At 51.4% G+C, this 27,623-nt stretch overlaps 11 protein-coding genes across 11 annotated transcripts; 6 read left to right on the top strand and 5 right to left on the bottom strand.

Moving 5' to 3' along the window:
- Positions 1–1,362: 1,362 nt before the first annotated feature.
- Positions 1,363–3,965, top strand: NEUTE1DRAFT_89812 (uncharacterized protein; the record flags this gene model as incomplete). Its single annotated transcript, XM_009857302.1, has 2 exons — positions 1,363–3,195; positions 3,261–3,965. 2 exons carry the CDS (start codon positions 1,363–1,365, stop codon positions 3,963–3,965), a joined length of 2,538 nt encoding a protein of 845 aa, XP_009855604.1.
- A 973-nt stretch (positions 3,966–4,938) lies between these two features.
- Positions 4,939–5,310, top strand: NEUTE1DRAFT_104973 (uncharacterized protein; the record flags this gene model as incomplete). The annotated part of the gene is made up of 1 exon (XM_009857301.1): positions 4,939–5,310. The coding sequence occupies one exon, from the start codon at positions 4,939–4,941 to the stop codon at positions 5,308–5,310; it is 372 nt and encodes a 123-aa protein (XP_009855603.1).
- Positions 5,311–7,500: 2,190 nt separating this feature from the next.
- On the bottom strand, positions 7,501–7,927 carry NEUTE1DRAFT_118590 (uncharacterized protein; the record flags this gene model as incomplete). The annotated part of the gene is made up of 1 exon (XM_009857300.1): positions 7,501–7,927. The coding sequence occupies one exon, from the start codon at positions 7,780–7,782 to the stop codon at positions 7,585–7,587; it is 198 nt and encodes a 65-aa protein (XP_009855602.1).
- Positions 7,917–9,692, bottom strand: NEUTE1DRAFT_125552 (uncharacterized protein; the record flags this gene model as incomplete). Its single annotated transcript, XM_009857299.1, has 1 exon — positions 7,917–9,692. One exon carries the CDS (start codon positions 9,690–9,692, stop codon positions 7,992–7,994), a length of 1,701 nt encoding a protein of 566 aa, XP_009855601.1.
- Positions 9,693–11,608: 1,916 nt separating this feature from the next.
- On the bottom strand, positions 11,609–13,581 carry NEUTE1DRAFT_149607 (uncharacterized protein; the record flags this gene model as incomplete). Its single annotated transcript, XM_009857298.1, has 2 exons — positions 11,609–13,335; positions 13,446–13,581. The coding sequence occupies 2 exons, from the start codon at positions 13,579–13,581 to the stop codon at positions 12,017–12,019; spliced, it is 1,455 nt and encodes a 484-aa protein (XP_009855600.1).
- Positions 13,582–14,101: 520 nt separating this feature from the next.
- Positions 14,102–15,748, top strand: NEUTE1DRAFT_89802 (uncharacterized protein; the record flags this gene model as incomplete). The annotated part of the gene is made up of 2 exons (XM_009857297.1): positions 14,102–14,218; positions 14,426–15,748. The coding sequence occupies 2 exons, from the start codon at positions 14,216–14,218 to the stop codon at positions 15,095–15,097; spliced, it is 675 nt and encodes a 224-aa protein (XP_009855599.1).
- NEUTE1DRAFT_125549 (uncharacterized protein) lies at positions 15,744–17,222 on the bottom strand (the record flags this gene model as incomplete). The annotated part of the gene is made up of 5 exons (XM_009857296.1): positions 15,744–16,623; positions 16,699–16,718; positions 16,769–16,818; positions 16,877–16,919; positions 17,097–17,222. The coding sequence occupies 5 exons, from the start codon at positions 17,220–17,222 to the stop codon at positions 16,008–16,010; spliced, it is 855 nt and encodes a 284-aa protein (XP_009855598.1).
- A 2,416-nt stretch (positions 17,223–19,638) lies between these two features.
- On the top strand, positions 19,639–20,229 carry NEUTE1DRAFT_149604 (uncharacterized protein; the record flags this gene model as incomplete). The annotated part of the gene is made up of 2 exons (XM_009857294.1): positions 19,639–19,911; positions 19,972–20,229. The coding sequence occupies 2 exons, from the start codon at positions 19,639–19,641 to the stop codon at positions 20,227–20,229; spliced, it is 531 nt and encodes a 176-aa protein (XP_009855596.1).
- A 305-nt stretch (positions 20,230–20,534) lies between these two features.
- NEUTE1DRAFT_113976 (uncharacterized protein) lies at positions 20,535–21,224 on the top strand (the record flags this gene model as incomplete). The annotated part of the gene is made up of 2 exons (XM_009857293.1): positions 20,535–20,636; positions 20,700–21,224. The coding sequence occupies 2 exons, from the start codon at positions 20,535–20,537 to the stop codon at positions 21,222–21,224; spliced, it is 627 nt and encodes a 208-aa protein (XP_009855595.1).
- Positions 21,225–23,051: 1,827 nt separating this feature from the next.
- On the top strand, positions 23,052–23,321 carry NEUTE1DRAFT_27929 (uncharacterized protein; the record flags this gene model as incomplete). Its single annotated transcript, XM_009856622.1, has 1 exon — positions 23,052–23,321. A coding segment is annotated over one exon (270 nt), but the record flags the coding sequence as incomplete, so codon positions are not given.
- Positions 23,322–23,580: 259 nt separating this feature from the next.
- On the bottom strand, positions 23,581–25,988 carry NEUTE1DRAFT_71105 (uncharacterized protein; the record flags this gene model as incomplete). The annotated part of the gene is made up of 6 exons (XM_009857292.1): positions 23,581–23,888; positions 23,964–24,139; positions 24,212–24,479; positions 24,544–24,590; positions 24,858–25,658; positions 25,781–25,988. 6 exons carry the CDS (start codon positions 25,856–25,858, stop codon positions 23,723–23,725), a joined length of 1,536 nt encoding a protein of 511 aa, XP_009855594.1.
- Between the last annotated feature and the right edge of the window lie 1,635 nt (positions 25,989–27,623).

Below are 27,623 nucleotides of genomic sequence, written 5' to 3'. Positions count from 1 at the left end.
GCGGAGACGTTTACTTGGCTGAGGGGACGGATCTTGCGCATGCCGAGGAAGGTTTCGGCGCACATGTTGGAGCCGTAGGCAAGGTAGAGGACGGTGCTGGATGATGGGAGGTTGCCCACATCCGCCGCAGCGGGTACTGGGATCGGTTCATCGGGGAAGGGAGTGGGTGAGACGTCTGGTTGGGAGAGACGGGCGCGAGAGGTCCGTGGGATTGAGGATACGGATGGTTTTGCGGTGGAGGCAGAGGATGGAAGGTATTCGAGATGTTTGAGCGTTGCGGATGTTGTATCCTTATCATCTCTGGCGTACATGCCACATTCCGTCGCGTTGTAGTCCTTCCGGGAGTACATGATTGCCTGGGTCGGGATATCGCCCGTGCACAGGTGGTGACAAATCAGTAGTAGGGATGGAAAAGATGTACCAATCAGAAGGATACTATCAAAGACGTGATTGCAATGAGAATGGCGAAAGGTGGACGTTGGATGATCTTGAAGTATACAAAATTCAAGATCAACTAAGGCACCAAAAGATGGGATGACAGATTCGTTGGTGGTTGAAGGAAGGTCGTATGTTGCCGTCGGATTGGATTTACAATCCGGGAAGCACCGCTGCTGACTAATCGATCTGATTGGTGGAAGCTTATCGAATGCAACCTTATGGCGTAGGTATGTACACTGACAAAATAACCAGCTCGTTCGCCGAGCCGAATCGGAACGGGGTAGTCTAGCGACAATGATTCCCGAGACTCCGTCCCGCTTCGACTCCCATCCTCCGCTCGGCAATCGTGGGTATCTGAAATCCGAGTGGTCCCCGGTTGTGTTTTATTCCACAAAATCATCAAGGTATTATGTTGAGGGCTGCGAAGCGCGGTGCTTCCGTTTTGATTGCACGGATTACGTTCGGGCCACCTGACCATTTCTTGGTAGTTCAAGGGGTGAGACGGCTTCCACGGCCCAGCATGATGCCACCACCTACATGGTCGAGCTGAGGTGTTGACTACACGATTCGAATGGCGTTAGAAGTATAGATTTTCAGTCGATGCGCCACTTTCCTTTCCATCGATTGAGAATGTTACGAATGTCCCTCGGCCGTTCCTGCCTTCGTGGTCGAGCTCCCGGATGCCTCCAAGAACAAGGGGAAGGCGCGAAGGAATGAGTAGGTCAAGAGGCCGTTTTGCCCTCTCGATGCGCACATCGCACAATCTTCGATGATGTGTTTTTGACCAAATCTGTTGTCCCAGTCTCCATCGGTTCTCATATCCAGATGGGTTAGATTCTCACGACACTTCGAACTTAACGCATCTAATCAACTTGGCATTCTCGAACGAGCAGTTCTTCCGCGCTCCGTCATCATCCATCCGCCATGGAGCAGTGGTTACCTCCAAGCCACGAGAGCACTGCCGACCTGACACGGGCTGACGGAGGCGATCTCTGGACAGTCCTCTCCTCTCAACGCCGTGCTAGAAGCCCCTCAAGACTCACAGCGTTTTCTGATGTCAATGGACTGTCCTATCTTGGTTCCCTTCCCAAACCCATCACGATTGACTCGAGTCCCAAGAAAAGGGATCCGTTGGCGGATATGCTCCCCGATAGCTGGGAGCCAACTCAGAAGCTTGATCCCATTCCGAGTACGGAGACACCACCACAGCCCGAAAACAAGGCCCAGCCTACTGCCACTGCCCAAACTCAGAACAGAACACCTCTCTCCGCCGACGATCTAGCCCCCGACATGCCATGGAACTCTGTCTCTTCCCGCAAAAGACCTACAAAGATCCGTCAGTCCCAAGCTAAGCCAAAGGCCAAGCCCAGCAAAGGTGCTGGCTCAACCTCGCCAAGCGAACCTGACAAGTCCACCGACTCTACGTCTCCCCATGATGGGCTTGCTCTTCGGAGATCCCCTCGGATTTCTCAGCTCAATGCTCACCAGAAGCTCCAAAAGACTACTCCTCCCCCTTCGAGGTCTGAAGTCGAGAATGACATCCAGAAATCGAAGAGTGGCCCAATTTCCCCCATACCTAGGAAGCGAAAGGCACGACCACATGCGACCGAGACTTTGGAAACGAGTGGCTCGGATACACGATACAAGGCAGCAACAACGTTGCCGGCCAAGCCTTCCAAGGTCCCACGCCTTGAGCAAGCCAGTCCAGCCAAGGGCGAACCTGCTGCCAAAGACAGTGAGGCAGCAAGACCCAGGGCAGCAAACAGAGATATTCGAACTCCAGCTGAGCCCGAGGACGAAGTCTTCCCCCATGATGACAGAACTGAGAAGCACATCCCGGCAAGCAACAAGCTTCAGTCTCCTAATGAGCCGGAAGAGTCAGTGCTTTCCTATCACAACAGAGTGGAAAGGCAAGACTCGACAACCACTGGAGTCCAAACTTCGAATGAGCTGGAGGAAATGTTGCAGCCCCCTCACGAGAGCACTCAGAAAATCGACACGCAACTCATCTACCAAAACCAGGCAATACAACAGTTCGGTTCCCAGCCGACATCTGAAGACGCGTTCCTTGCTAAGACAACTGCCAACCTGATGGCGGTCACTCAGTATGAGCAAAGACCATTCCGCAAGCAAGCAGCCCTCGTACATGACGTGGCCAATGAATCACCTAGACGTATTTCGAGAGATGCTGTCTCTTCGCCAGCGCCCAAAGACATTGTGCCTTCACATGTCGCTCATGTGTGGGATAGGTTGGCTCAGAGAGAACCCCAGATTCTCGACCTTGGACAGGCGCAGGAGGCAGTTCCCGTACTTCAACCTACATTTCGTGGACAAAAGCATCATGGCGTTAATTCTGAACTCTCTAGTTCTCCTTTGTTTATGGGTCAAGGTCCTGTTTATGACGATGATCAAGAACCTGGAGTGGCACCAAGGTCGCCTAGGAACATGTTCCGCAATGGCTTGGAGACGTTCAAAGTCCAAGTTTTGCATCGTAACACAGCTCCCACACTTCGCAAACAGCCGTCTCACGACCAGTTGCCTGTACAGACTATCGCTCAGCAATCTGACCTCGCCTACTCGTTGCCGCATGCTGCCAATCTTACAAACGAATTTCAAGGAACGCCAGTTCAGCGCCCGCAAAGTCAATGGAGTGCTTCGACGCCATTGGAGCAGAGCAGAGCAGCGAGCCGGGGAGAGGTCTGGAGGAGAGAGACAGAGGATAACTCTACATATGCGATTTTACACAAGATAGGAATGGTGAGTTCCACCGCCCATGAGCCTCTTGGGTGATGTTTGATGTCCTAACCTTGATCTCCCTATAGATGCTACATCGCGCACTTAAGCCGAGCGAAGAAGTTGTGGACGACATAATCAAGGACTACCTGGAGAATTCAGTGCTGCTACTTGAGCTTATGAACACTTGTCATGAAACTGAAAGGGAAACCACTGTTGAAAACCACGAAGCCGCAACCAAAAGGTTGTACTCCATGTTCGACACAGCCTTGCAGGACGTCCGACACCTGCAGGAGCAACTGCAGTCATTTGACATCTCGAAGATACTGGCCAGTGCCCGTAGGCCTGAACTTGTCAAAAAAATGCATATGTTGAATCGGTTGTGCGATGAGCGCCTGAGAGAATACGTTGAACAATCTTCACGCGCGACGACCGAAGAAGAGGATCCAGTCCCAAAGAAGGACGACCTTGTGGAACTCTTCAAGACACAGCTATACGAACAGATTGGACATTCTGTCGACGTGACCACGAAGCTCCAGATGATCGATGCGGAAGCAGATGAGTTCATTGAGAATCTCCGCAATGAGATAGGCTTTCCAAGCAGACAGTCTGATGCTCAACGAGTCTCGGACGAACCTGAACCCGCCTTTCAAGCTATAAAGCAGGATTATAACGCCATGTTCGGTTCGAAGCAGAAGAAGCCTGCTTCTGCTGGCGAGATACTGTCTGATATTTCTCAGGAGGTCATCGAGGTGTCGTCACACTATGACTCAGATAGTGATTACGTTGACTGATCCGTTCCTTTTCACGATGTTTCGTTACATTGGCCGTTCTCTAGGAATTCTTCTGTCCCTTTTTTTTTTCGAACAGATACGTGTATTCTTGGAGGAACTGTCAACTTTCGGGTAGTCATATCATGTGCGAATTTTCTGTTAACTAAAGGCTTGTGGAAAGACCGGAGCTAAGTGCCTGAGTTGAAATCCTATTCAATATGGGAAATATGTGCCAGTGGTGGCCTTCAGTTTACGTTGATATTGATCCTATATACAGGCAGTTTCCAATGCCCAAAAAAGCCACATGTGACGCTTAAAGTTTGACGTATGAGACATCGTAAGCAAGTGCCATAACTTGAAGAATACAGATGCCGAGAAGAGGAAATCAAAGTGGTTGAAAGTTTAATGGTGGGCCCCGAGTTACGCTCCCTCTTCTGCCTGCCCTCTGCTTTGCTCCCCTCCCCCCCCTCTCCCATTGAAGACACTCAGGTCAAATACCCCGCCGCGCGAAGCTTTTCCTCTCGCACAAACAATAACACTACCTTCACAACCAGACCTGCCTTTGGCAAGAAAGACGCATCGAGTCTTCTCCTCAGTAACGCAGATCTACACCTAGAAGCCCACATCGTCCTTCACCCTTTAAAGCTTCAAGGTCAGAACCCACCCTTGATTAGACTACAAGCCGGCATCTACGAGCGCAATGTAAGCAACCCAGCATGACAGGCCTCGCCTTTCTACCTATTCAACTCTTACCCTAGCTACTCATCTGTCACTCATACTCATGCTGTCCTTTGACTGAGCAAGCAAGCGATGCCCTCATCGATGCCCCTACTGTAAGTACAGTAGCCAGCTAACGCGCGCATATTTCAGTTTTTCCTCACAGAATTTCAATCAACACTGAGGTCAAGCGTCCTCGTTCTTCTCTCGAGACCTCATCACCAACCTTGCTACTTCACCAAAGCAAGCAAGCATCAGCCAAGCGGCAGAAGTGACAATGGCTGCCCCCGATCAGCCCGTTTACGTGATTAATTACTATCACCTCCCGTTCGGTCTGGTGGAGCTAGAGGGCCACCAAAACTTTGAGATGTGGGATACCGCCCTCCGCCAGTATCTCAGAGCGGCTTCCCTTCTGCACCACTTGGTGCTTGATGAAATGAGTCCCGAGCAGCGCGCGTGCGACACCTGTCGCGATAATTGGAACGTCGAGCGGGGCAGGGTGTTAACCCTCATCGATCTTACCCTCGGCAATAGGCTCGTTCGGGAGGCTCTTTACGAGAGCGGCTGGGAGGACAACCACCCGAGCCCAATTTACCATTACGAAATGGTAATCGGCATCTGGGAGCCCGCCGGCCAGAACTGGGCTTGAGCTACGCGATGCTCAGCCCCTCTCTTCACTTCGACGGTATCCCTACTGTCAGAGACGTTGGCCTTAGTGTCTTCGACGAAAGGCATTCTTTTACCACAAGTCAAGACGACTCACTCTATAACATGATGAAACCATGGGCGCAAAAGTCTCGACAAGTCTAGAAGTGTTCGGCGTGGAGTGAAGATTAAGGGAAATCCTCGTGGAACCTGGAGGGGAAGTTTGAGCTGAAGGGGAGGCGAAGCTGCGACAGATGTTGGGCATTCACCAGGTTGACAAGATAAGTATCACTGTTGGACCGAATAGCATTAACTTTCCTCCTAAGTATGCCTTCACATCCAACAGCACGTCGGATAACTACCTATAGAGCAGTATGGTTCCTGTTGGCTCGCGGAGATTTCCTCGTCATAAGCAGCGCAATATATAGGGCGGAGGATTAATGGACAGGCTTGCGTTGGCGTTCGATAAATGGACAAGTGGTGACATAAGGAACCTAGTTACCTACCTAGGTAGGGAACAGTCATGAAGTCACAAAGTTGCGATCTGATGGACAAAGTAATTGCAACGACCTCGATAAATCTGGCCAAATACCACGTCCTTTTTATAAGCTCATTATCTGATTGTGCCACATTCTCCCAAGTGACATATTGCCTGTGTTCACATCATGTGCCAAAGCTAAACCAGGGTGCTTATCTACCTCTACCTCTACGTGTTGGCCGTTGGCCGACAATAAATCCCAATAATGAGAATGATACCAAGTCTCGCCAACGAGGACAACCCCGGGCAATCTCAATCCTCCTCCCCATCAACCTTTTCTCTCAGGTCATCAACCTCCCTCACTCTTTCCCTCCTCACCGTCAGCAACACCCAATAACAACAACCCCCTTTGACTTGATTGATAACAAAAGGTTTGGAAACTAGAGGTAGGTATCATTTGGTATGGCGGGCACCATGCTTGCTAGGGAGCCCAAGTCGCAGACTGGAGTCAGAGGACTGACTACTTAGTGGCGGAGGAGGGTGCCCTATAACGCACACAATCGCTAGATCAAGTGGCCATCGATTTGGAGACCAGTTCGACCTCTTCATCCACAGGGCCTGAGAATCTGAGTGGAGTGAGATAACAGAACATCGCAGGTCTCGATGGATGGATGAACGAGGCAACCTTTTAGACAGATGTCTCTGTGGAACCAGGAGAGGTCTGCCCCCCCACCCGGGGAAGAGCCGCCAAGGTACTTGGACCTTAAGTACAATTAACGCTTGCCCAAGTATCTGGGTAAAGGGCTTGTAGATGAGGAGCGCACAGCACCGTTCAAGATCCTCTTCTAGCCCTCAAACATTGAGTACCTAATATAATGAGGTGCTCGGAAGAGAGCTCCTCCCGCCTGAGGACTGGCCCGATAGCGACCAACCGGATAGAATGACCTGGCACGAATATACACTAGGCATAGCTAATCTCTGGCACGCAGCCAATACCGAGAGTTGGTTGGATAGGATCAGTGTGTGTGCTGGCCTGACCTGGTTGCTAAGATCGTACGGGGACCAGATCTATATCCCCCCTTCCGCCCAAATTGTGGTTGGGACCGAGATAGACCCGTCCTTCATTGGCGTTGGTAAAGCCGAGGAAGTATTTCTATCGATGACATGGAGGACTTATTGCATTTGGCCGCTAGGTTACCTAGGTAAGGTACCTACATACATGGCACGAAGTCTAAGTCGGAATCAGGCAAGAACTGAACGAAGCTTGCCTGTTCGGGGAGATGTCTTCTTCAGGTTTAGCTACGTAGGTAGGTACCTACATACTGCGGAAGGTGCAAGTAGGGATCATGGGGCCAGTTCGTGGATAGAAGGCGCTTGCAAAAGGGAGATATATGATGACGTCCATGCCATTGCTTGGTCGACGCATTGCTTCTTGATTGCTACGACGTTTTGGCGGACTTGAGGGAGCACGTAGGCATGGAGGACTATGATGGCGATGAGCACTGGGATGAATGAGAATGAGGACATATGGAATTGGAGGGGGATGGTGCCGAGAATGGTGGATATATTTATACAAAGGGTGAAAGTTGTATGGAGGTATTGTTGTAGAACGATGGATCATGATGATTTCCATATGTCGAGAACAAGGCTACCTCTAGACACAGTACGCCCGTCGGAAATGTCTGGATGGGTGGAAAACACGGAGAAGTTGATGGTGATGTGTTGTAATTCACTGAAACTGGTAGCGGTTGGGGTTATGTGCAATAAGACTACATATACCAGCAGCCCAAGGTTTCGACTCTAGCTGTCCGTACTTGTCTTCCGCTGTGGGTTCTTCATGCCAACCGAGCTATTTTGCCCATTGCCGCTCCCGCCAGGTCCAACATGTTGCTTCGTGCATCCAACCTTCTTTGATACCACCCGAATCACCGTCGAAACAGTCTCCTCTATCCAGTCTATCCGAAACTGGTGGGATGAGAACTGGCGGGACAGGAACATAGCGAAATAGTATCAGATTGCGGCATAGCTTGTGATCCTCCGAGTTCGATAACCGCGAAACAACGATGTTAGCGAGCCATCACTCTGCCCATAGGGTTACTCCATTAGGTTCATCCCAAGAACGAAGTGTATTTCAAGCATTCTTCTCCAGCATAAAAGAAAGTGCGTGCCCATTAGCACCCCAATCATACGCCCGAGCATCTTCCTCATCACCTTGGAAATGTCTTCTGGTACTGCTCCAGCTTCGAGTCGAACGAGGTGAAACTGCTATTCTCCCCTTTCCCATTCTTCTGTGTCTTGGCGACAGGCTCTTCCGTCACCAAAAGCTCATCACCGTCATCCGAGTCACTTTCCGGTGTCACAGCTGCAGCTTCTGGTTGTAGTTCGTCGATATCGCCTTCGAATGCTTCAGCAACGCTCGAGTACTGTGGCTGCGAGAGATACGACAGCATGGACCGCTGTGTTTTCTTGGGGGCTTTTAGCATCCCGCTTTCCTTCTTTTTCAGGTATGTCTTGATGAGGCCCTGGTCATCAATGTTGTCTTCAGGTTCCCATGTCGGGTTCTGGTCAGAGGGCCAGTTGCCTTCCCAGAGAACCAGATACTTGTGAACCTTGACGCCGTGTTCGGTTACCCATTGGTCGTCGAGTAGTTCCTTGACTACCCAGGAATCAGTGGGCTCTTCAATGTGGGACTTCTTGCGCTTTCTGTTCGGTTTCGGTTGCTCGTCTTTTCGACGCTTCCTTGCGCTGGAAGATTCAATCTGCTTGGATAGAGAGTCAGAAGTGACTATCGGTCTAGAGACTGCAATGGGAGCTGCAAGAGGCGTGAAAGAAATCGGCGCAATTTGTGTTGGGTGAGTAAAAGGAAGTACTGCTGCTTTAGGAACCGCTTTGAACTGACGTGTGCTGTTGTCTCTAGACGGAGAAGCTCGCGCAATGGCCTCCGCATTTATTCCTCCAAAGCCACGCGAATGACCTACCCCATTCTGGCCTGCCCCTTTCTGGCTGCCATGTCCACTGACCGGGATTCTTCCTGTCTCAATGCTGCGGGCAAACATTGGATGAATTCTTCCTGGGGTGGAAACGACACTCGGTGACGGACGCGAGGCAATGTTGCTCGAGACACTTGGCTTTGTTGCTGTTGGTTTGGATGGCCCGGCCACAGGCTGTTGTGCGGACGACCCTGAGCTATTACCTCGCGAATAAGATGTAATCTTTGGACTTAGATCGGCCGACAGAGGATCAGTGGAATCGTAGCCCTCCAGGTCCGTGCCGCTATCCTCTACCTCGCTGGGAATTGCTGACTGGTTTTGTAGTTGGAGCTGGATCGCCGCTTCGTCGGAATCATCAAACCTGGGGATCTCGGCCCGCTTCCGTTTTTGTGGAGTAGCTAACGAGGGGCCGGCAACAGCCTCCTGCTTGGCCAACAGGACGTCCCCCTCTTGCAAAGATATGACAGGCTCCGCGGGTGCGTCAAGCGCTGGTTCGTTCAAGCGGGCCTTTGAAGGGCGACCAGGCTTCTTCTTAGCGGGAGCTTGCTCCTGGTTCTTGCGCCTTTGCTCAGCTTCCGCAGCCTTATCCGCTTCCTTAATTTGGAGAGCATCGTACTCCCATTCCTCCAACTCGCGCGGGGATACGTAGTCGAGGACTTCGTTGCATGGGACCAGAAGCCTAGCAGCCGGGATGTCGGTAAATCCAATATGGTAAAAAATACGCCGTCGAGAGTCTGGCTTCGTGTCCTTAAGCACAGGCAGGACAAACTGGTCGATGATGTATGCGGTCGAATCTCGAGGCGGCGCGAGAGTAATGGGAGGCGGCGGTGGACCCGAGCCACGGGTGTACTTTTTGATGGAAGGGAGAGGTATTTCGATAGTCGTCTTGGGACGGCCGGTGACAGGCTTGCCGGCCATTGCGCAGTTTAGGAAGATGGTATGTGAAACTGAATGGTTTGGAGTCGGTGGTTAGAGGTAGGTTCAAGTGGGCGTGTGCGACGCGCCCCGCGAAGTTGGCCCGCGCAGCTGTGGAGGAAGGGGCCGTAGGCGAGACTTGTCGCGTGAGGGCAGAAAGATGACCGCCGGTATTTCCTCGAGATGCGCCATTGGGACACTGACGGTTTACTTGCAAAGTGCGCCTCGACAAAGCTTGTCGGTCGCCATGTCGTGATGTGTTTCGGGTGATGATTGCTTCCACGTTGATTGTTAAGTTGGCGTTGCGCTGCTGTTCCAGCGCGTCGATCGTTAGGTTTATATTGGGCGCCAAGGCCGGATTATGTCGGGTTATTATATTATTCGTGTTTAACTTATATAGCGCCAAGAACATTTCACTAATCTTATAAGCTAGGTAGCTAGGTATTAAGTAAATGAATAGTTTGATTTTATAAATAAAATAAATAGAACTTATAATTATTGGAGTACTATTCCAATCTGTTTTACTATTAGTTTAACAATGTTGAACTATTGTGATTATTTTTTGATTTTTGATTTCTTTTTCCATATATAGGTAATCTTGCAGCCCGGAGTTCCAGCTTTGGAGTTGTCTTCGACAGGTGACAGACCATTGGTTGTCGAGCAGTTGACCAACAAACACATCACAGTCCTCGCCCCCCTGACCAAACTTGTCGCAAGACATCAATCGGGAGTACACGAGGGAAGTTCGGTTCCCTTGGCAATGACCCTTATCTTATCTTTGTCTGGGGTACCCCAGACGGAAGCTGCTGCAGAGCAAGCCCCAGTACGTACCTACAGGTAGCTGCAGCAGTTCACAGCCGCTAAAAACAGCCCACTGGCACTTGCATCACAGCGAACTTTGTCGAAAGACCGTGCCTCGTCCATCCCCACCCCACCAAATTACGCACTTCGATCCATTGTTCGACCGGGACGGGAGCTCTCAACTCTACGCCAAGCTTGGAAATCGAGACAACTCTCACCCTGACGACGACAACGACTCGACCGGTTCTTCTGTCGATACACACACATCACATACACATCCACAATGCTTAGCTCAACAGCAACAACGATGCTCCGCGCCGGCGTCAGCCGGTCCTCCGGCCCCCTCCAGCCCATGCTCCTCCGCAGCACCGCCTGCCCCTGCTCGCCCTTCTCCATGAACACCAAGCTTCCACAACCAACCTCTGTGCGCCCTCTCTCGACGTCACCTTCTGCCCTCGTCCTCCGTTTCCGCGCCCAACAACAAGCCCAGCAGGCCCAGAAGCAGCTTCGTAGGGCTTCTTCTTCTTCTTCCTCCAGCACCCGCCAGCGCTCCGATGCCGAGCTCGACGCCAACGCCGCCGAAGCCGCCGCCGCGGCGCAATCAGCCGCCCACGCCGGGGAGCCCGTGCTGGACTGGAACACCTTCTTCAAGCTGCGCAAGACCAGGCGGAGAGTGCAGCTGGCCTTTAGTGTGATCATGACGCTGATCACGTCGGGGGCTGGAGGCGCGGTTCTGAGCACGGGTGTGGCCGACGCCATGGTGGCGCAGGTGCCGCTCGAGCCCATGTTTGCAGTCGGTCTGATGACGGCCAGCTTCGGTGCGCTGGGGTGGCTGATGGGGCCTGCCATGGGCGGCATGGTGTTTAACGCGCTGAAGAGCAAGTACAGAGGTCAGATGGAGATCAAGGAGGGCCAGTTCTTTGCGAGGATCAAGAAGCACCGTGTTGATCCTAGCGCTAGCTCTATGGGTAACCCTGGTAGGTTGTTTCTTTCTTTTTGCTTTTAGTCTCAGATTGGATCGGAGGGGAAAGACTGCGGATAAAATGGAAAAGTACGAACCAATCGGGCTAACATGACTGGAACCTAGTTCCCGATTTCTACGGCGAGAAGATCTCCAGCGTTGCTGGCTACAGACAATGGCTCAAGGACCAGAGGGCCTTCAACAAGAAGCGCACTACCTTTGTTTGAGCGTATCGATTGCATAACATTCAATACGCGTTGTGTTTAACATCTGGGAAGCAGCTAAGGATGAACAGGAATGACATGATGACTTGATGTCGGGTCGCGTGGTATGTACGAGGATAGATACCGCAGGGGCATTCGTCCGGGACATGAGGACTGGCTATATATATGTCACCAAAGAACCATGTTCTTTCGTGCTTAGTCTCCCCCGACTGACATGGAGATTTTGTGTTCTATATATATATGTAAATATATATTTGGTATCTCTTGGTCGCCAGCGGAGGAACTCGCCGCCGCAGATCTTGTATCCTGGACTTTATCTTAAAAGACCGGACACACTGTGGTTATAGATACGGGAAACTTGGATCAACCTGCTCCTTCCAAGCCTTCATTCCCCCAGCAATATCCACAATCTTCCTGCTCCCTCCTTTATCAAGTCCCATCTCCTTCAACTTTTCCACCGCCTCCTGTGAGTCCAGCCCTCTTCTACAAACCACGTATATGGGGATGTCCTCGTCTCCATCTCCGTCGTGGACCTTTATTTCCGGCGGTAGAATATCACCTACCTTGGGTGTCTCCCCGCTCCGTTTAAACTGTGCAGCCTTACTCAACAACTTACCAAACGGCAGATTAACTGCCCCCTCGATGCTCCCAAAGCTAAAATGTTCCTTCTCCCTCGTATCCAGCACCACATACTTTTTTCCTTTCCCATTGCCGTCCTTTCCTTGTACACTCTCCACAAACTCCCTAGGCGTGATCCTCTCCTCTTCTGACAACACCCCCTTTTCCGGCCCGCCACCACCCAACCCACAGAAAAATTCATAGTTCGGCTCTCCATTCTTCACCCCCTCCAGCGTCAACCTTTGCTTGCTTCCCTCGCCACAAGCGAAGCAGTTCTTCTTTCTCGGCGCCATTTTCAAAGCACGGAAAGTGAAGGGCGACAGGAAAGAAGTCAGCGAGTACGAGTACAGCAGCAACGTAGGTTCCACCACGGGCGCCCGCGGCACCCCTTGAGCTGGCGGAGAGGTAGTAGTAGTAGTAGTAGGAATGTGAAGCGCCGAAGCCAGAATCTTGATGGCCTCCCCCGCCTGCGCCACGCCCATCAGTCCTACCACGGGACCCAAGATGCCCGCTTCGCCGCACGAGAGCTGGGCGTTGGCCGGTGGCGGTTTCTTGAAGCAGCACCGGTAGCAAGGCGGGTACGGACCGCCGTCGAGTTGACCCTGCGGCGTAGGCGGGCAGTTGAGGACAATGATTTGCCCCGAGGTTTGCACGGAGGCGGCCGAGACAAGCGGTTTGCAGAGGAGCACGCAGACGTCGGAGATCAGGTAGCGGGTGGCGGGGTTGTCGGTGCAGTCGAGGATGAGGTCGTATTGTGAGATCAGATCGGCGGCGTTGAGTGGAGTGATGTGAGTGGTGTGAGCGACGTAGGTGGGGAGTGGGTTGAGGCCGCGGAGGTGGGTGATGAGGGACGAGACTTTGGACTGCCCGATGCGAGAGGTGGAGTGGCCGACTTGTCGGTGCAGATTAGAACGCTCGACGGTGTCGCCGTCGACGATGCCGATGGTGCCGATGCCGGCGCCGGCAATGTATTGCGCGGCGGGGCAGCCGAGGCCGCCGGCGCCGATGATGAGGACTTTGGCGTTTATAAGACGGAGTTGGGCTGGGGATAGATAGGGTGGGGGTGTTAGTCAGATAAGGTTTGTTTACTTTGGTTCAGGGGTAACGAACGGCTGGCCAAAAAGGAACGTTGGGGACGAAGTGCTCACTCACCTTCTTTTCCCATTCCAGGTACAATCATCTGACGGGAGTATCTATCGAGCTCTTCTTCTGTGAGAGGCCGGCTCGTGTCCCGAGGGACAGAGCTGATTGAGCCATTTTGGTCTGAGCTGGCACCGCCGTTCTGCATCTTGTTGTGTTTTGGGGTAAGATGATTTGAAACGTTGGAGTGCGATACATAAAAATCCCCAGTTACCGTCAGTGATAGATAGGTAGCGAGTGCGGGGCAGCTATCGCGAGATCAAAGAGCTTGATTGATTATGGTTGATTACTTCCTGATTACCAATATCTCAACCTTTTCGGCACCTATGAACCTAGCATTGAGCTTCTGCCTCTTTGATATATGGCTTGATTTCCGCGTGTATCTCTTCCAGATGCAATCATGTGAAACTGAATGAGGAAAAGGGAAAAGGTAAAATCGTAGGGCTGAATCAACCCCACTGACCACTGCTGCAGCCCTCCAGTTCTTGGCACACGGCTCGGCCCCCTGTAGCGGAGGCGTAGGCGGTGAGGAATTGGCACGTTCACGTCCCTCCGTTATCGATTTCCGGCTCCACTCAAAAGTCAATTCTGCCCATCACTCAATCCTGGGGGAGCAATTGTGGTCAGTCGAGGTACGCACGTTGTTCAACTCCATTCAGTCCACATCTTGAACCCTGCCAACATCTGCATCATCGTCTCTTAAAATTAACTTGCACTCGCCCTCCTCACATCATATCTGTACATCGAGACCTGACAGATAGCTCGAATAAACATAAACAGCCATGGTTCGTCCACTCTCCTCAACAATCAACCGACCAAAGCAACCAAGTCCCCAACCCATCCCACCTTCCATTCGTTCATTCATTCTTCCCAGGGTCCCCTCCCCCCTTGCGCAACGAAAGACAACCTCCTAACCTTCTTTTCCTCCCCCTCCTCCTCATCTGGCGACACCAACAACTGTAGGTAGTGTAAACTAACCCACGCCACCACAGGCCCCAACAGCCCCGACCCCAGGCAAACGCCTCTCGGCCCGCGAAAAAGCGCTGAAGCGCCTCGCCGACCCCCTCCTCCCGCGCAAGCTCCACCGCGAGAACAACGTGGTGTCGGACTCCTTCATCGACTCGAAAAAGGACAAGCGCACCATCAAGCACAACGCCTTTGTGTCGCGGATCGCCAAGACCGTTCCCGGTTCATCTGGCTCTGGCTCTTCTCGCAAACTCAAGCGGAGGCGTCCCTCGAAAAAGCTGGTGACGACGCTGGAGAGCTTGGGCGATGTGTTGGGTGAAATCAGCAACGAGATCAGGGAGGACCAAGAGAGCGGCAAGACGATGGATGCGCAGCAGGAAGCGATGGGAAGGGTGAGGCATAAGAGCTTGAAGACACGGCCGGGGGCGTTGAAGAGGAAGGAAAAGGTGGTTAAGACGGAGATGGATCGGTTTGGGAGGAGTTTGGCGCAGTTGGCGACGGTTAAGGAACCGGCGGCGGCGGCGGCGGCGGCGGCGGCGCCTGCGATGGAGGTTGAGCAGCAGCAGCAGCAGCCGACACAGACACAGGGGGCACAGGCGACGACACAACAACCGGCGACGACGAATAGGTGGGCGGCGCTGAGGGGGTTTATCTCTGCTACTATGGAGCAGAACCCTGCTTTCTTGAAGACGGCATGATCGTGTCGGTCAATGCCCCTTTATCATTTTGAGGTCACTTTGTTGTTGTTGTTGGGAATTTGGCGGCGTTGGAGAGGCATACATGTACCAATTCTATATCATTTTTTCGCTTCAATCTTCTACGTAAACTAAACAGTACATATTCACCTGCTCCAGTTCGTTCCATGCACTTTGAGTGAGACGACATTGCGACCTAAGGAAGAATGTGAGACATAAAGAGTCATGATTACGAGTACCTCAAGTACAACGATCCTTGAGTAGAAGAAAAAGAGAGAGAAAAAAAGGAAGGACCACGTTTCTTGACCATATACATACGCCTGAAAATAGGCTACAATGCCATAATGCAAATATTCCCCATCTTATGCTAGATATTCCGTATAAAGTTCGGGCGTCATAGTACCCCGGGCTCTCAACCAAGCCACGGGAGAGCTCATCCTTTCGAATCATGATTTACTTGGTTTCTTTTTCTTTTCAATCATGCCTCTCCCCACTGGGAATGATTATGTGTGGTGTTGAGTGCTTCACGGCTCGTAGCTTGAACCCTAACGCCTAATAACGCCTCTCCGTCAGTCTGACGCCGCGCTTTGTGCTGATGACCCCTACAGCGCGGGTGGTCGTCCATCTCGACGCTGTGACCAAAAAAAGAAAACTTCTCCCGTTGCACGCAGTGATGCAAGAATATTGCTAGTAGAAGAGGCCCGTTGACGGTCCATTCGTTCTTTGCTCCAGCCTTCTTCCAATGGGGTTGCGCTCTCTCGTTAAAAGGTATCCTAAAATTTTTTGTTTCTCTGTGCCAGTGTGAATGGAAACCTGCTTCTGAGACAGGCGGGATATCACCTGTCCAACGCACACAATCAACAACAAACAGCCAGCTAGCTTACTCGCATCGCACACTCGCTGACTCGCACTACTACTCAATACGGGGCGGTGTCTTTGACGATCCGGATTTCGACGACGTCGACATGGGGCTCAAGCTCCGTCGCCTCTCGCCCTCCTTCCGTAACGACTCGATGATTTGCATCATCTCCTTGCGGCCGCCCGCGCTGTCGATGACCTTGTTGGCCATGGACATGGACACCTTTTCGTTGGAGTTGGCGTTCAGCAACCGCTTGATGAGAAGATGGCGCATCACGATGCAGACGTAGACGCCGCAGTCGCTGTTGTTGCCCTGCTGTGGGGAGTCCTCCATCTGGTGGAACCGCAGGGGCATGCCGAGCACCCGGCCGAGACGGTCCGTACACTTTTGGGCTTCGTAAAAGTTTGCACCACCGAGCGAGTCGTAGTGGAACGCAACACGGTCGATGACGGACACGACGAGCAGTGACCAATGGGAACCACCGTCGGCGCGCTCGCGGTCCCGGCTGTCGTTGACCGGCAGGAAAATGTGCGTCGTTTTCTTGAAGTCGGGGAGCGCGCTGCCGATGCTTTTCAGATCGATAGCTTGCATCAGGAGAAACGTTATGCTAGGTCGTAGGAGAACGATGTGGGCGCGCGGGTACTTGGGAAGGACCTCTCTCTCGAGCCATCTAGAGTACGCATGTCAGATTGGGAGACCCAGTATAGGAAAGAAGGGGAGTGAGTTATTGGCAATGTGTACATACTCTTCCCAAAAGGCAATGTTCTAAACCAGGTTAGCAACCAAAACGACAACAACAGTGAATTGTAACATACGTTATCAGTAAGCCAGTCATATTTGAGCGAGACGATATCGTCACTCGTCACTAATCACCCCCAAGTCAGATCGAGGTCAACAGACATATGCCAGACCGATCCACATACGGAGAATGTCATGGTAGGAAAGGTACGGTTTTGAAGGTGTGAGCTAAACGGATTGTCTGTGTTAGCAGAAGTGTTCTTCGACAAATAGCGATGCGATGTGCCTAGTCCCGCGACCTCGTCATCCTGCGACGTCAATTCGGCTTCCTACAGGCAAGGGCGGCCAATTCGAATAGCTCAACAGTCTCTTCATTGTATCAGCCGGCAACTGGCCGCAAATTACGACTGGAAGCTGTCGTCTCCGTGGCGCTCTGGCGAAGGCGGCTACTCGGTCACTCCAGATCGAGGTAGCACCAAGCAACCTCCCCGGCGCCAAACCCAGCTTGCTCCCCATCGCCTTGACAATCATGAACCTCTGGAACTTGTAAAAGGAACGGAACGCGGGTGGCTCACTGAATCTCCAAAATGTTTGGTGATTTTCCGCCGGAAGCTTGGCATGGTGGTTGTCGGTTTTCGGAAGACCGCAAAACTGTGAACGGGTATCGAAGCCTAGATCGTTGGTATCGCGCAAAACGGTATCGGTGTCGTTGAAGTCTCGGATGTACAGTAGAGACTAGTCTAGAGGGTGGTTATAGTTTTTGGAAGGCCTTCTTTTGGAGGGGTCGATTGAATTAGCCGTTGTTGTTCGTATCGGTTTCTGTTCGCTCTCTGGGGCTTCGAATGTGTAAAATCTCGAGCGGGGGTCGTACGGAATGCAAGATGATGACCAAGTCAGAGAATCACCGGATTGTTGTCTTTGAATGTTGTCACAGAGACACTGGCTCGAAACGCGCGGGCAAGAACTTAGTCGGATTGAAAGAATGGAGGGCACCACTTTAGACCGGGGACTTTGTGAAGAAAAGGCTAGCGGGAACGACCGATGCAGTTGGTGGACTGGTGGGTGGATGTGAGACCTGGAGGTGCCTGCCCGCGCCCCGCGCTGCAGGCAAAGCGCTTGTAAGCCGCTGATGGCATCTGTTAAGAGTCACTGCTATTTTGTTTGTATGCGCTAACACTCCCGCTCCTCTTGCTGGTCCGGTTTGTCCAACAAGGCCCACCCGACCTGTCGTCTGTGCAGTCAATAGCGCCCGCCTAAGGCCGACATCACGGGAGCCGACTGACGTCTACCCGTGAGCCGTGGAAAGGCACAGAGTCCCAAGAAAACAATGTGGACAATGGACATCAGACAATCATCATGGGTGGGCCATTTCGTTCTAGACTTTCAACTTGTCACATCGGTCTCCGAGCAGTGCTTGTTGGTAGTTCCCGTCTTTTGACTCCCCAAAAATGGGCTCATGATGGAGTTGGAGCAACAGCTTCGACGAACGAAACGAACGGGGACTCAAATCGACCACGGACATTGGGGCCGGGACGCTAACCATCTGCGAGACTGCGTTGGCAAAAAGCAGCCAGACGTGTTGAAGGCAACATCGCAATGGCTGAGCTAAAGACGTCATTGGGCGAAAGTGCCGTACACTAAATCTGCAGGTGCAGATCGCCGCCAGGCCTGTTCCCTTCGGTAGAGACCGCCTTATCGTGCATCTTATCGCTTTTTCAGCCGATGTTCCCTTTGCCGCCCTCAGAATCACAGTGGGCCACGTTGAGACTCGAGGGATTATGGTATGGCCCAGAAAACGGACCACCTACTACAATGTCGTTTTGTTTCCTTCCACTCCAAGAATCATTTAATGTTACAACGGGGGTGCTATACCAACTCCCGGTTTCCGAGGGCCGAGGATCTTGGCTTCCATCCCTTGAGGATGACGACGAAAACCCACTATCTAGATCAGCACTGCCACCATTGCTTGCGTCTACGTTGAGGCTCATCTCAGCCTTATGACCCATTTGGGACGAACGAGTCATTTGGAGTTCCCGTGTCCGAGCGAGCCTTGATATTGCCGCCCATTCACGACTGTCGACTTTCCGGCTCACCAACATCTTCAACTATCGTCATTTCAGCGTTAGGGGAAACCACCGCGTATCACCGGGCATCACCTTCTGCGTTTCTTCCGATAGGAATTATCCTGGCATGGCAAGCGCCATTGAAATCCGTCGACCTGGCATGGGGACGTCACCGAAGTGGTTGGTGTGGCCGGTGAAGCTTTGAATGTGGCTTGAACCGATATGTACGCCTGGCCAGTTCATTTGAGGCTTGAGATGAATACCTATAGGGCTGCTGGACGGAAGTCATCATGGGGCATATCGACGTCGATGTGCGGACAGGAGCGTTTACGCCCTTGAGACGCGCTTCGGGTACCTTACACCGCGGCTATTCTTTGTCCGAAGGCGAGCGGCGTCTTTGCCGGTCAACTTTTGGAGGTATCACCATGACAATTTGCACCGGTCATGAACATCGAGGCGCCGTGGCGTTCGAGTAAGGAGTTGGGACCCAAGGTGTGGTATGGTGCATGTTGGTTCACAAGGTTCAAAGATGTTACAGTATTCGTCTGTCAAGTGACCAGGCCGAGTTTGTTAACGACGGACATCGAATAAATGGAAGCATTGCATATATGCGGCGCTGGAAGCCCGGTGAACCGCAAGGTGCACATTAGGAATGCTTCTCCGGCCTTAAATCCTCGTTCATTATTTCGCATCTTCCATCACTCCATAAATGATGGCTCATAGGAAATTGGTTCCCTTTTTCTTACTTCCCGGACCTTCCAACCACCACCAACAATCATCGCCAAAGATCAGCCAAAGCACATCACTAGACGACAACCGGCCAAAGCTTCATGCTAAACCGCCCAAGATTCGGAAAAACCCAGGCCTATATTAGCTTCCACGCGATGTCTTCTTTTCCCATTCATTGGGCTACGACGGCCGCGAGAATGAAGGCCGCACCCCCAAACATTAGACCCAAGATCCCGGCCCAAAACACCACGACTCTGAACAGAAACCGATTCAACATCATTCCTGATACCAAGACCAGAAGGGACCGCCTTCTCCACCCGCAAAACGGCCTTCTTCCGCGTCTTCCCCATCTCGATGCCTCATCACTATCAACCACCCGCCTCCACCCATCCTTCTTATTCCTCTCATCCATGCCCGCTATCGAACCTGTCTATTCCATCAGTGCTATCACATCTTCCTCCACGCTCAACAAACACTAACTCACACAGCTGTTATCTACTACCGGCACTGGCGACATTCAGCGCGAGTGCATCAAGGCGAACAAAGCCCTACCCCCCTTCACCGTTCTGATGCTTCAGTATCAGGCACTTTCAGCTTCGAATATGATTGTTCGCATGAAGAACAGGCTTCGTGAGAGCAAGCGCAACGATGACCACCTGGTCAGTGGCAACGGCAAAGGAGACGGTGACGAGGAGTGCGCAGAGGAAAACAACAGGGACAATGACAATAGGGAAATGGAGGATTAGGATCTCTTGTTTCGGTCTCTGCCTATGTTCTTGTGCGGCGGTTCTTTCTAGCATTTGTTCGGTTGCTGCAAGGATGGGTTGATGGGAATTGCATGGATAGGAATCTACAAGAAGACAAGGAGTTCTGGGGGCCACGGCATTTCTCGTCTCAGTCTGGAAATATCGCCTTTTTTTTTCCGTGTGAGGAAATCGGTTATGGTTGTGTAATTTTAAGGTACTAGAGGTACGTTGATGTTCATGAGCGTATAAAGTCACTTGCTTGTTCCATTTGTAAAGACCTAGGTGAGGAAAGCACGAAAACAACAATGATTTGCCGTGAAATCACTTCTATCCACGATTTTATCAACGTCATGGCAAATCGTGTCTTCACGTGTAAGAGGCAGGAACAAGACGAAACATGGAAGGAGGTACACAGGCGAGTTTCATAGTTTTACTGTCCAGGTTCCAACGTCGTTTTGTCTTCAAAACAGGAAGGAGACACTGACTCACACTCATCCAAATTCGATCGCTGGCCACGGAAATTTTGTGCCTTTCATCTCGGTAAACCGCGCAGATGGAGAACTCAGGCTGTGACTTTGCGGAATAATTCACGACTTCACCCACTCGGCCGCCATCGCGGTCCGCAATCATCGCGACCGAAAGGGTACATCGATGTCGCGTATCGACGTCAGGAGACCACGCCGTCCGGACGAGTGAAGGAAACCATAGACAAGTTCCACCCGCTAGACCATTTGATCAAGGCTCTAGAGACCGTGGCCGCCACCGCAGATGGAACCGATTTCGTCATGCGGTCACCACTTGTGCCCCCCTTTGGGGCTTTGATCCGTCTAGACGGCACCCGCGCAGAGTTTATTGACAATGACTGGGCGGCGACCCAAGCCTCATTCAATCCAAGGCCAAGCAAGGCTTCGACTATAGTCTCCTTTACCAAGAACCTTCTCAGGCTTTGGAAGAGGACCTTGTCTTCCCGGAGGAAAGCGACGCCGAGCGTCTGAAGGGTACCCGCGCGGCCGACCTTGAAGGTGGCAAGGAAACTTTGAAAGATCAGTTCACGCTTTCCACTCTCCCTTTCTCAAATACAGCTACCTGGAGTAACCCGTCGTTACGAAATGAGCTACAGTGCAAGGGCAAATCCCTTCTCCTTTTCAGCCTTCCTTCTCTCGGCTTCGCTTTATTTTTCCTGCAACCCTTCAAAAAAACCGTTGCGCTCGGCTAATATACAAAGTCTCCTTCTACGGAGCTATAACTAATTTGACTCTAAAACCCTTCGTAGCCGGTGCGGCATGCGCGGAGTGTCTCCAGGACACGCAGTCTGACAGGGTTGATGACTTCTGCTGCAAAACGAAACGCGTGGGTCGGATTGTTGAGCGCCTAGAACGCAGACCAAAGTGAAAAAGTAATTGTCAGCGATTCTCGGAAAAAAAAAAATGTAGAAGCTGACATGTACAAAGCACAGAATTAAAGGTTGGATGCTGCAATGCCACCGGTTCCCCAATTGTAATACTGGTTTACGAATTAATGATATATAGTGCGATATATCTAGATACCCGCCAATGTAGCCAGCCTCTGCGGCTTTTACCCTCGTCCAGGACAAACAAACCTGGACTCCAGAGCACATTATCGACGGCGGATGGACAAGACACTAACGACTTTGTAAGGTTGTAAAAAGCTACTGGACACTACTAATGACTATAAGGACAAATGAAAGGGATGAAAGTGTTGAGAGGATGAAACCTATATCGGTATTTGCAGCAAACTCATAGTCTCCGTGTTCTTGCTCAGCTGCAGTCATTATCGATTTATTCTAGATGAGGTAGCGTAAGTACAGATAGTAATTAGCTGATGGCCATCATCATGCCTAATTACATAATTCAAGAAACTGCGTACCCTCAAGATTCAGGAAAACAGTTTGTATTCAAAACTGGCTTGTTCCAAAGCAACTTTGCTGCCAAATTATGTCCGGCGCGTAGGAGGACGAAGCTGCAAGTGCCCTGTGGAATGACAATTGCAACTGTCCTTATTTAAATAGATGTCGAAGGTACCTACTGACCCCTTCCCCAACGGCTACGTTGAGTTGTCGCCCGTACTTGCAATTGTCCCAGGCGGTCAAAGCGTTTAAGAACTTGAAGTTGCGAAGGAGCTGCGTGAGCGGCCTCGAGCTGCACTTTCCCCTCTCGTCCTTCTCGATTGTCAACTCACCACCCCACCTTTCGCACTCTTCCCCATCCACACAAACAAAACAGCATTACACTCGCCCTCGCCGCATCCGCGATTTCAGTCCCCTTGGGGAAAATCGAGACAATACTACCGTACACAGTCACTCTCACCACGAGCATTGCCGCTTGAAGTATCCGCCCTTAGCCGTCGATTTCGACTTCTGATCGATCTGTAACCTTCCATCGCGCTGGTAAGTCCGATATCAAGTGAAATGACAGCGTCACCCTACCGTTCCTCGAGAACCCTGCCAATCACTGCCTACCCTTTCGTTACTTCTCTCTCCAAAACATCTAGTCAAGCGAGAACCGGCGTCTTCCTCATCGCACACTTTCGCAGACGCGACAGCTGACTGGTGTAAATCTCAGCAACCTTTCTTAAGCAGCATCTCGTACCCAGAAACAAGCGTTTTGGGATCTTTCCTCTTCGTCCAGCGTCTCTCTCTTCTTTTCGTTGAACTAGAAGCCCCAAACACAACCACTTGCCAAGTGGCAAATAGCCTTCCAGCAATGCACAGGTACTGTGGCATGCGCCCTCGGGAATCGTTGCACCGGTTGGCAATGCTGGCAAGGGTGCCGCAAACGCTGGTGTCACTGGATAGAGACAGGCACCACAACTTTGAGAATTGGGACACCACGATCCGACATTTTCTAGGGATGGAAGGTCTTGATGTGTTCCTCGATACCGACATCCCGGAGCCTGACAGGAACAACCGGCGACTTTGGCAGACCTGGGACCTCGGCCGGTCTGTGGCCAAGTACGCTCTTTGCTTGACTCTCGAGCAACCCCATATCCGCGAGAGACTTCTAAGGCACGGCTGGGACTCGGAAAATTGGAACCCAAAGTACCATTACGACCTCGTCTGGTCACTCTGGGGACATTTCGTTCCCGCCTAAGGCCAACCAATCATCTCTGCTCAGCCATCTCGCCGTTCTGTGAAAGCTTAGGTCGGTATCCCGTGCGGGTAATCCGGATGTTTTCGCGAAAAAGCTCACATGGCAGCGGGTAGTAGCGGGTAGTAGAAGGGTGAACGGATCTATAGGATTCGTGAAAAAAGGGTGGGGAGTAGGGTAGCAGTGCAAGGAAATCATGGGAGCCAAAGAAGTTACGATGTTCTTCATGAGGTGGTGGCAACGGCTCAAAGAATTCAGTCAGTCTTAACTAATCTCATTGGACTCATTCGCTACCTCTTACATTCCACCAAGTGGCTGGAAAGTGAAACCTCTACCAACCCCCATGGATCGAACTTTGCCAACCCTGCTGTATCCATGTATCTCCCTCACTTCCTCTCTCTCGCAGGCTCAAAGTACACATCAAGGGGTATTCTGTCCCAGAGACCGTACGCCTTTTGCCGTTCGATCCAGTTTTCGTTGGTCGGTGCCCCACGCAGATCGAAATCGAAAAGTATACGGGCAAGAATCCATCTCATTTCAGCATAGGCGAGACTATCCAGGTGAGAGCTGTGGTTAGTACAGGGACCATCGACATTTGACAGGACAGGCCAGACAAGATGTACTTACTTTCTGCCGATACAGTTCCTAGGACCGACACTGAATGTTTGCAAAGCGTCGAGCAGATTGCCCTTCTCCCTGGCTGTCTCCTTATCGTCGAGGAAACGAGCGGGATTAAAAGCCCAGGGGTCAACCCAGTTCTCCTTACTGTGGTTCATGGACCATTGTTGGATATCGACGATTGTCTGCGTATTAAAAGATCAGTCGGTATTCCTCTTCTCAGCGGCAAGTGGTTGGGTTGATCAGTCGTTACTCACTCCTTCAGGTAAATACTCTCCCAAAACATGGGCCCCTCCCCGGGGCACAATCCTAGCTGTCAACGATGTGACGGGGGGGTACAAACGCATAGCCTCGTTCAGCACGGCAAGCATGTATGTGAGTTTGTTGACGGAGCTGATATCAATCTCTTCAACGGATTTGAATGAAGAGCGGACTTCCTGGGTCACTCTCTTGAGGACTTCGGGGTGCTGCGTTAGGAGGTAGGTTGTGCCCGTGAGAGTAGTTGCTGTTGTGTCAGCACCGGCACTGTTGACGTATGTTAGAATTAGGTGGATTGTGTCAGACGATGCCACAGTTCGGGAAGACCCACAGCACAAGAAGCCAGGCATTTGAAGAAAGATCCTCGAAACTGAGACCCTGATTGACAACTCATCATTAGCTATCTGCTGTTGTTTCGCAAAGAGAGAGAGGGGTGGGGGGGATGAACGTTATGCTGACGGGTAGCTGTCGGTTGTGCCACCTTGGCATCCAAACGATGCACGTCATTCACGCGAAAATGAAAATCTCCCGACGGGTAGGGCTGAAGATTTTGCGGAATTCCGTGTGGTTGGAATCCGATACAACAGAAAGAAGAAAGGAAAAAAAAAGAAAGTGGGGGGAGGAGCGGGAAACAAGAGCACCTACCAGCTTCTCCTGGCGTTGAACCAAACCCTCGAAGAGGTCATTCCTATCCACCGGCATCTTCAACCTCTCTTTCAACATCAGATCAACGCTCTCCATACTCTTCCTAAACACTTCCGCGCCCTTCGCCCTCCAGAGGAGCTGAACGACCCAGTGCAGTCCCGCGTAACTTAACGCCGCCATCGGCGCTAAGCTGCTCAGGCTGCCCAGAATGTACTGCAACCACGAATGGTTACCATTCTGATCCAACGCTCCGAACGACATACCAAAAATTAGGTCACCGGCGACATCAAACGTCACGCTATTATACCACGACGTTGCATTCAGGGGTACCTTCCCCTCCTGTCCTTGCTCATGAAGCTTGTGAACCAGCAAGTCGATATACTTTCCAATCAGCGGCCCTTGTCCGCGCATCGACGCGTCCGAAAAGCTGTTGGCCAAAGCCCGACGCAGCTGCCCGTGTTTTTCGCGCCCGGCGCTGATGATGTGTACGGGTTGGGCGTCGATGGGGCGGACGAAGGACTTGAACTTGGCCATCTCCTCCTGGCCGTGACGGCTGCCGGCGATGTGGCCGAAGATGTCGCGCCAGGCGCGCACATCGGTGAAGGAGAGGTGATTGGGTGCGATTCGCACAACGGGACCGTACTTGTCGTGGAGAGTTTGCGTGTGGAAGGCTTGTACGCCGAGGGCATGGCGGATACAGAAGGGGATGGGGGAGGCGCGCTGCAGGAGCGGACCTGGGTACGAGGCTAGAGGGTGGAAGAAGATGTTGTAGATGGCGGAGCCGATGATGTATAGCAGGATCTGGGTTGAAAGTTAAACGCTTAGTGGAGGTTCTCCTTCATCGATATGGAACATTGGAAGATGAGGAGGCGGTATATGTTGGACTGGGGCTAACTGATGAGATGAGAAGATAAATTTCTTACAGTGACTCCAACGGCACCGAGAAGCAGGTGTAGTCCTGACAACCCGGTGACACCGGCGAGCTTGTCTATGACGGGCATGGTGTCTTGTTGCCCTAGTGCTTGATTCAAAGATTGAACAAAGAGTCCGGAGCCCTTTTTGACCTCAAAGGACCAAGGGGAAAGTAGCGTGCAACTTTTTTCCTGTTGAGTCTTCACTCAACACTTAAAAGCCGGCACTTAGATGACTGACATCGACCAGGACGCTCGAAGATGGTGAGCCAACCTCTTTCACTTTATACGCAACGACTCCTGCGTCCCCTACCTTGTCCAACGGAACTTTGCCTCCAATCCGACAGTCTGTCGTATTCATCCCCATCTTTTTCTCACAATTGATACTTCATGTAGCAGTGCTCGCCCTCATCAGTCACACAACACGAAATAACTCTCCATGTGGTAAGTAAGCCGCTCTATCTCCATCTAACAGCCCTCCAATTGATACCCATTTTTGTAACCATTCTCAAGTTCGTTATCCACCACTGCTGTCTGATCCACCACTCATATCCCAGCCCACACAGTCGCCCATGGTACTTATTCATCACAAGCTTCCATATTTCCTGATGATACTATATACCACCATCAACAGTCGTATCGGCGATTTTATTTCCTCTTTCTGGTCTATCCTGGTGAACCAGCCGGTAGAATGCCGTGCATCACCCCGTGTGCGCTTACATCTGATCTTCGTCCACATGGAGTGTTTCTAGCGTAATATGTTCGTCTCGTTATAGGAGAAGATCATGGGAGACGTTCCCTAGGTGGAGTAATAGGAGTAAAGATGCGGGAGAGCTACTTGAAAGAGGCAAATAGTGGGTTTCTTTCCACGGTCTTCTGATAGTAGAGGTAGGGTTATGCTTCGAAGTTTCAAGGGGGACGTCGTTTTCTTTGACTGTTAAACTGTCTCGAGACTGTGTACCACGCTGGTCTGGCTTTTCAATGGATTACTTGCCTACCTTGATAACTAGGTAGTTCGCATTTCTGAGTGTGAACTACCTCCTCTCTAAGTAGGTGGTAGTCATCCTACTACTACTACATACACCGGCACGACCGGCTATTCGGCCAGCTTATCTTGGCGATTTCCGTATGTACACTACCTACCTACATAAGAAATCTCGATGTGGAGATGCAAGCGCTTCCCATTGACCATTGCAGTTACCTGTTTGGTAGCCTCCGTATTTCGTGGCATTGATGGCAGGTCGCCAATGCGTTTTGCCGATGCAACCACTGCAGTCTGGCTTCAGCCCGTTACGGTCCGATACATGTACAGTGGGCAACCAAAAAAAAACGCCCCACGATTTTTTTACCCGCAAAAAAGGCCTAAACTCAACTTCTTCAACTCTTAGTTGCTCGTAAAGCCCAATTGCAAATATTACTCTAAAATTCAAGTGACACTACCTTTAATAGGAGATGAACGTGCAAGTTGTTGAGAATATACTATTAAAGAGGAGCGCGAGATCTCACGTACCAAAGTCACTTTGGGAGAAGCATCTCAATTTGCACCCACTGTGATGCACTATAAGTCCACTATAACTAAATCCCTTTTTTACGCTCTATATTGGACTAAAATCAACCAGCTACTAAAAGGAGAAATTTGTTGCAAACCTCGAAATAGACAACTAGAGCTACTTATCTCATACTCTCTTGAGTGCATCTGGTTTTGAAAGGTATTTAAGTTGAAAAACTAAGGAGTGATAGAGTTGAGTTTTGGCTCTTTTTGCGGTTTGTACATATGCGTACAATGTGCCGTCCGGGATATAAAAAGAGACATAGGTAGGTACCTTTTCCACGTCCAGACAAGAACCCCAAGGCC

This window comes from Neurospora tetrasperma, assembly GCF_000213175.1.
Source record: "Neurospora tetrasperma FGSC 2508 unplaced genomic scaffold NEUTE1scaffold_81, whole genome shotgun sequence".
NCBI lineage: Eukaryota > Fungi > Ascomycota > Sordariomycetes > Sordariales > Sordariaceae > Neurospora > Neurospora tetrasperma.
Note: the sequence above shows the minus strand (reverse complement) of the source record. Positions and strands in the feature narration are given on the sequence as shown.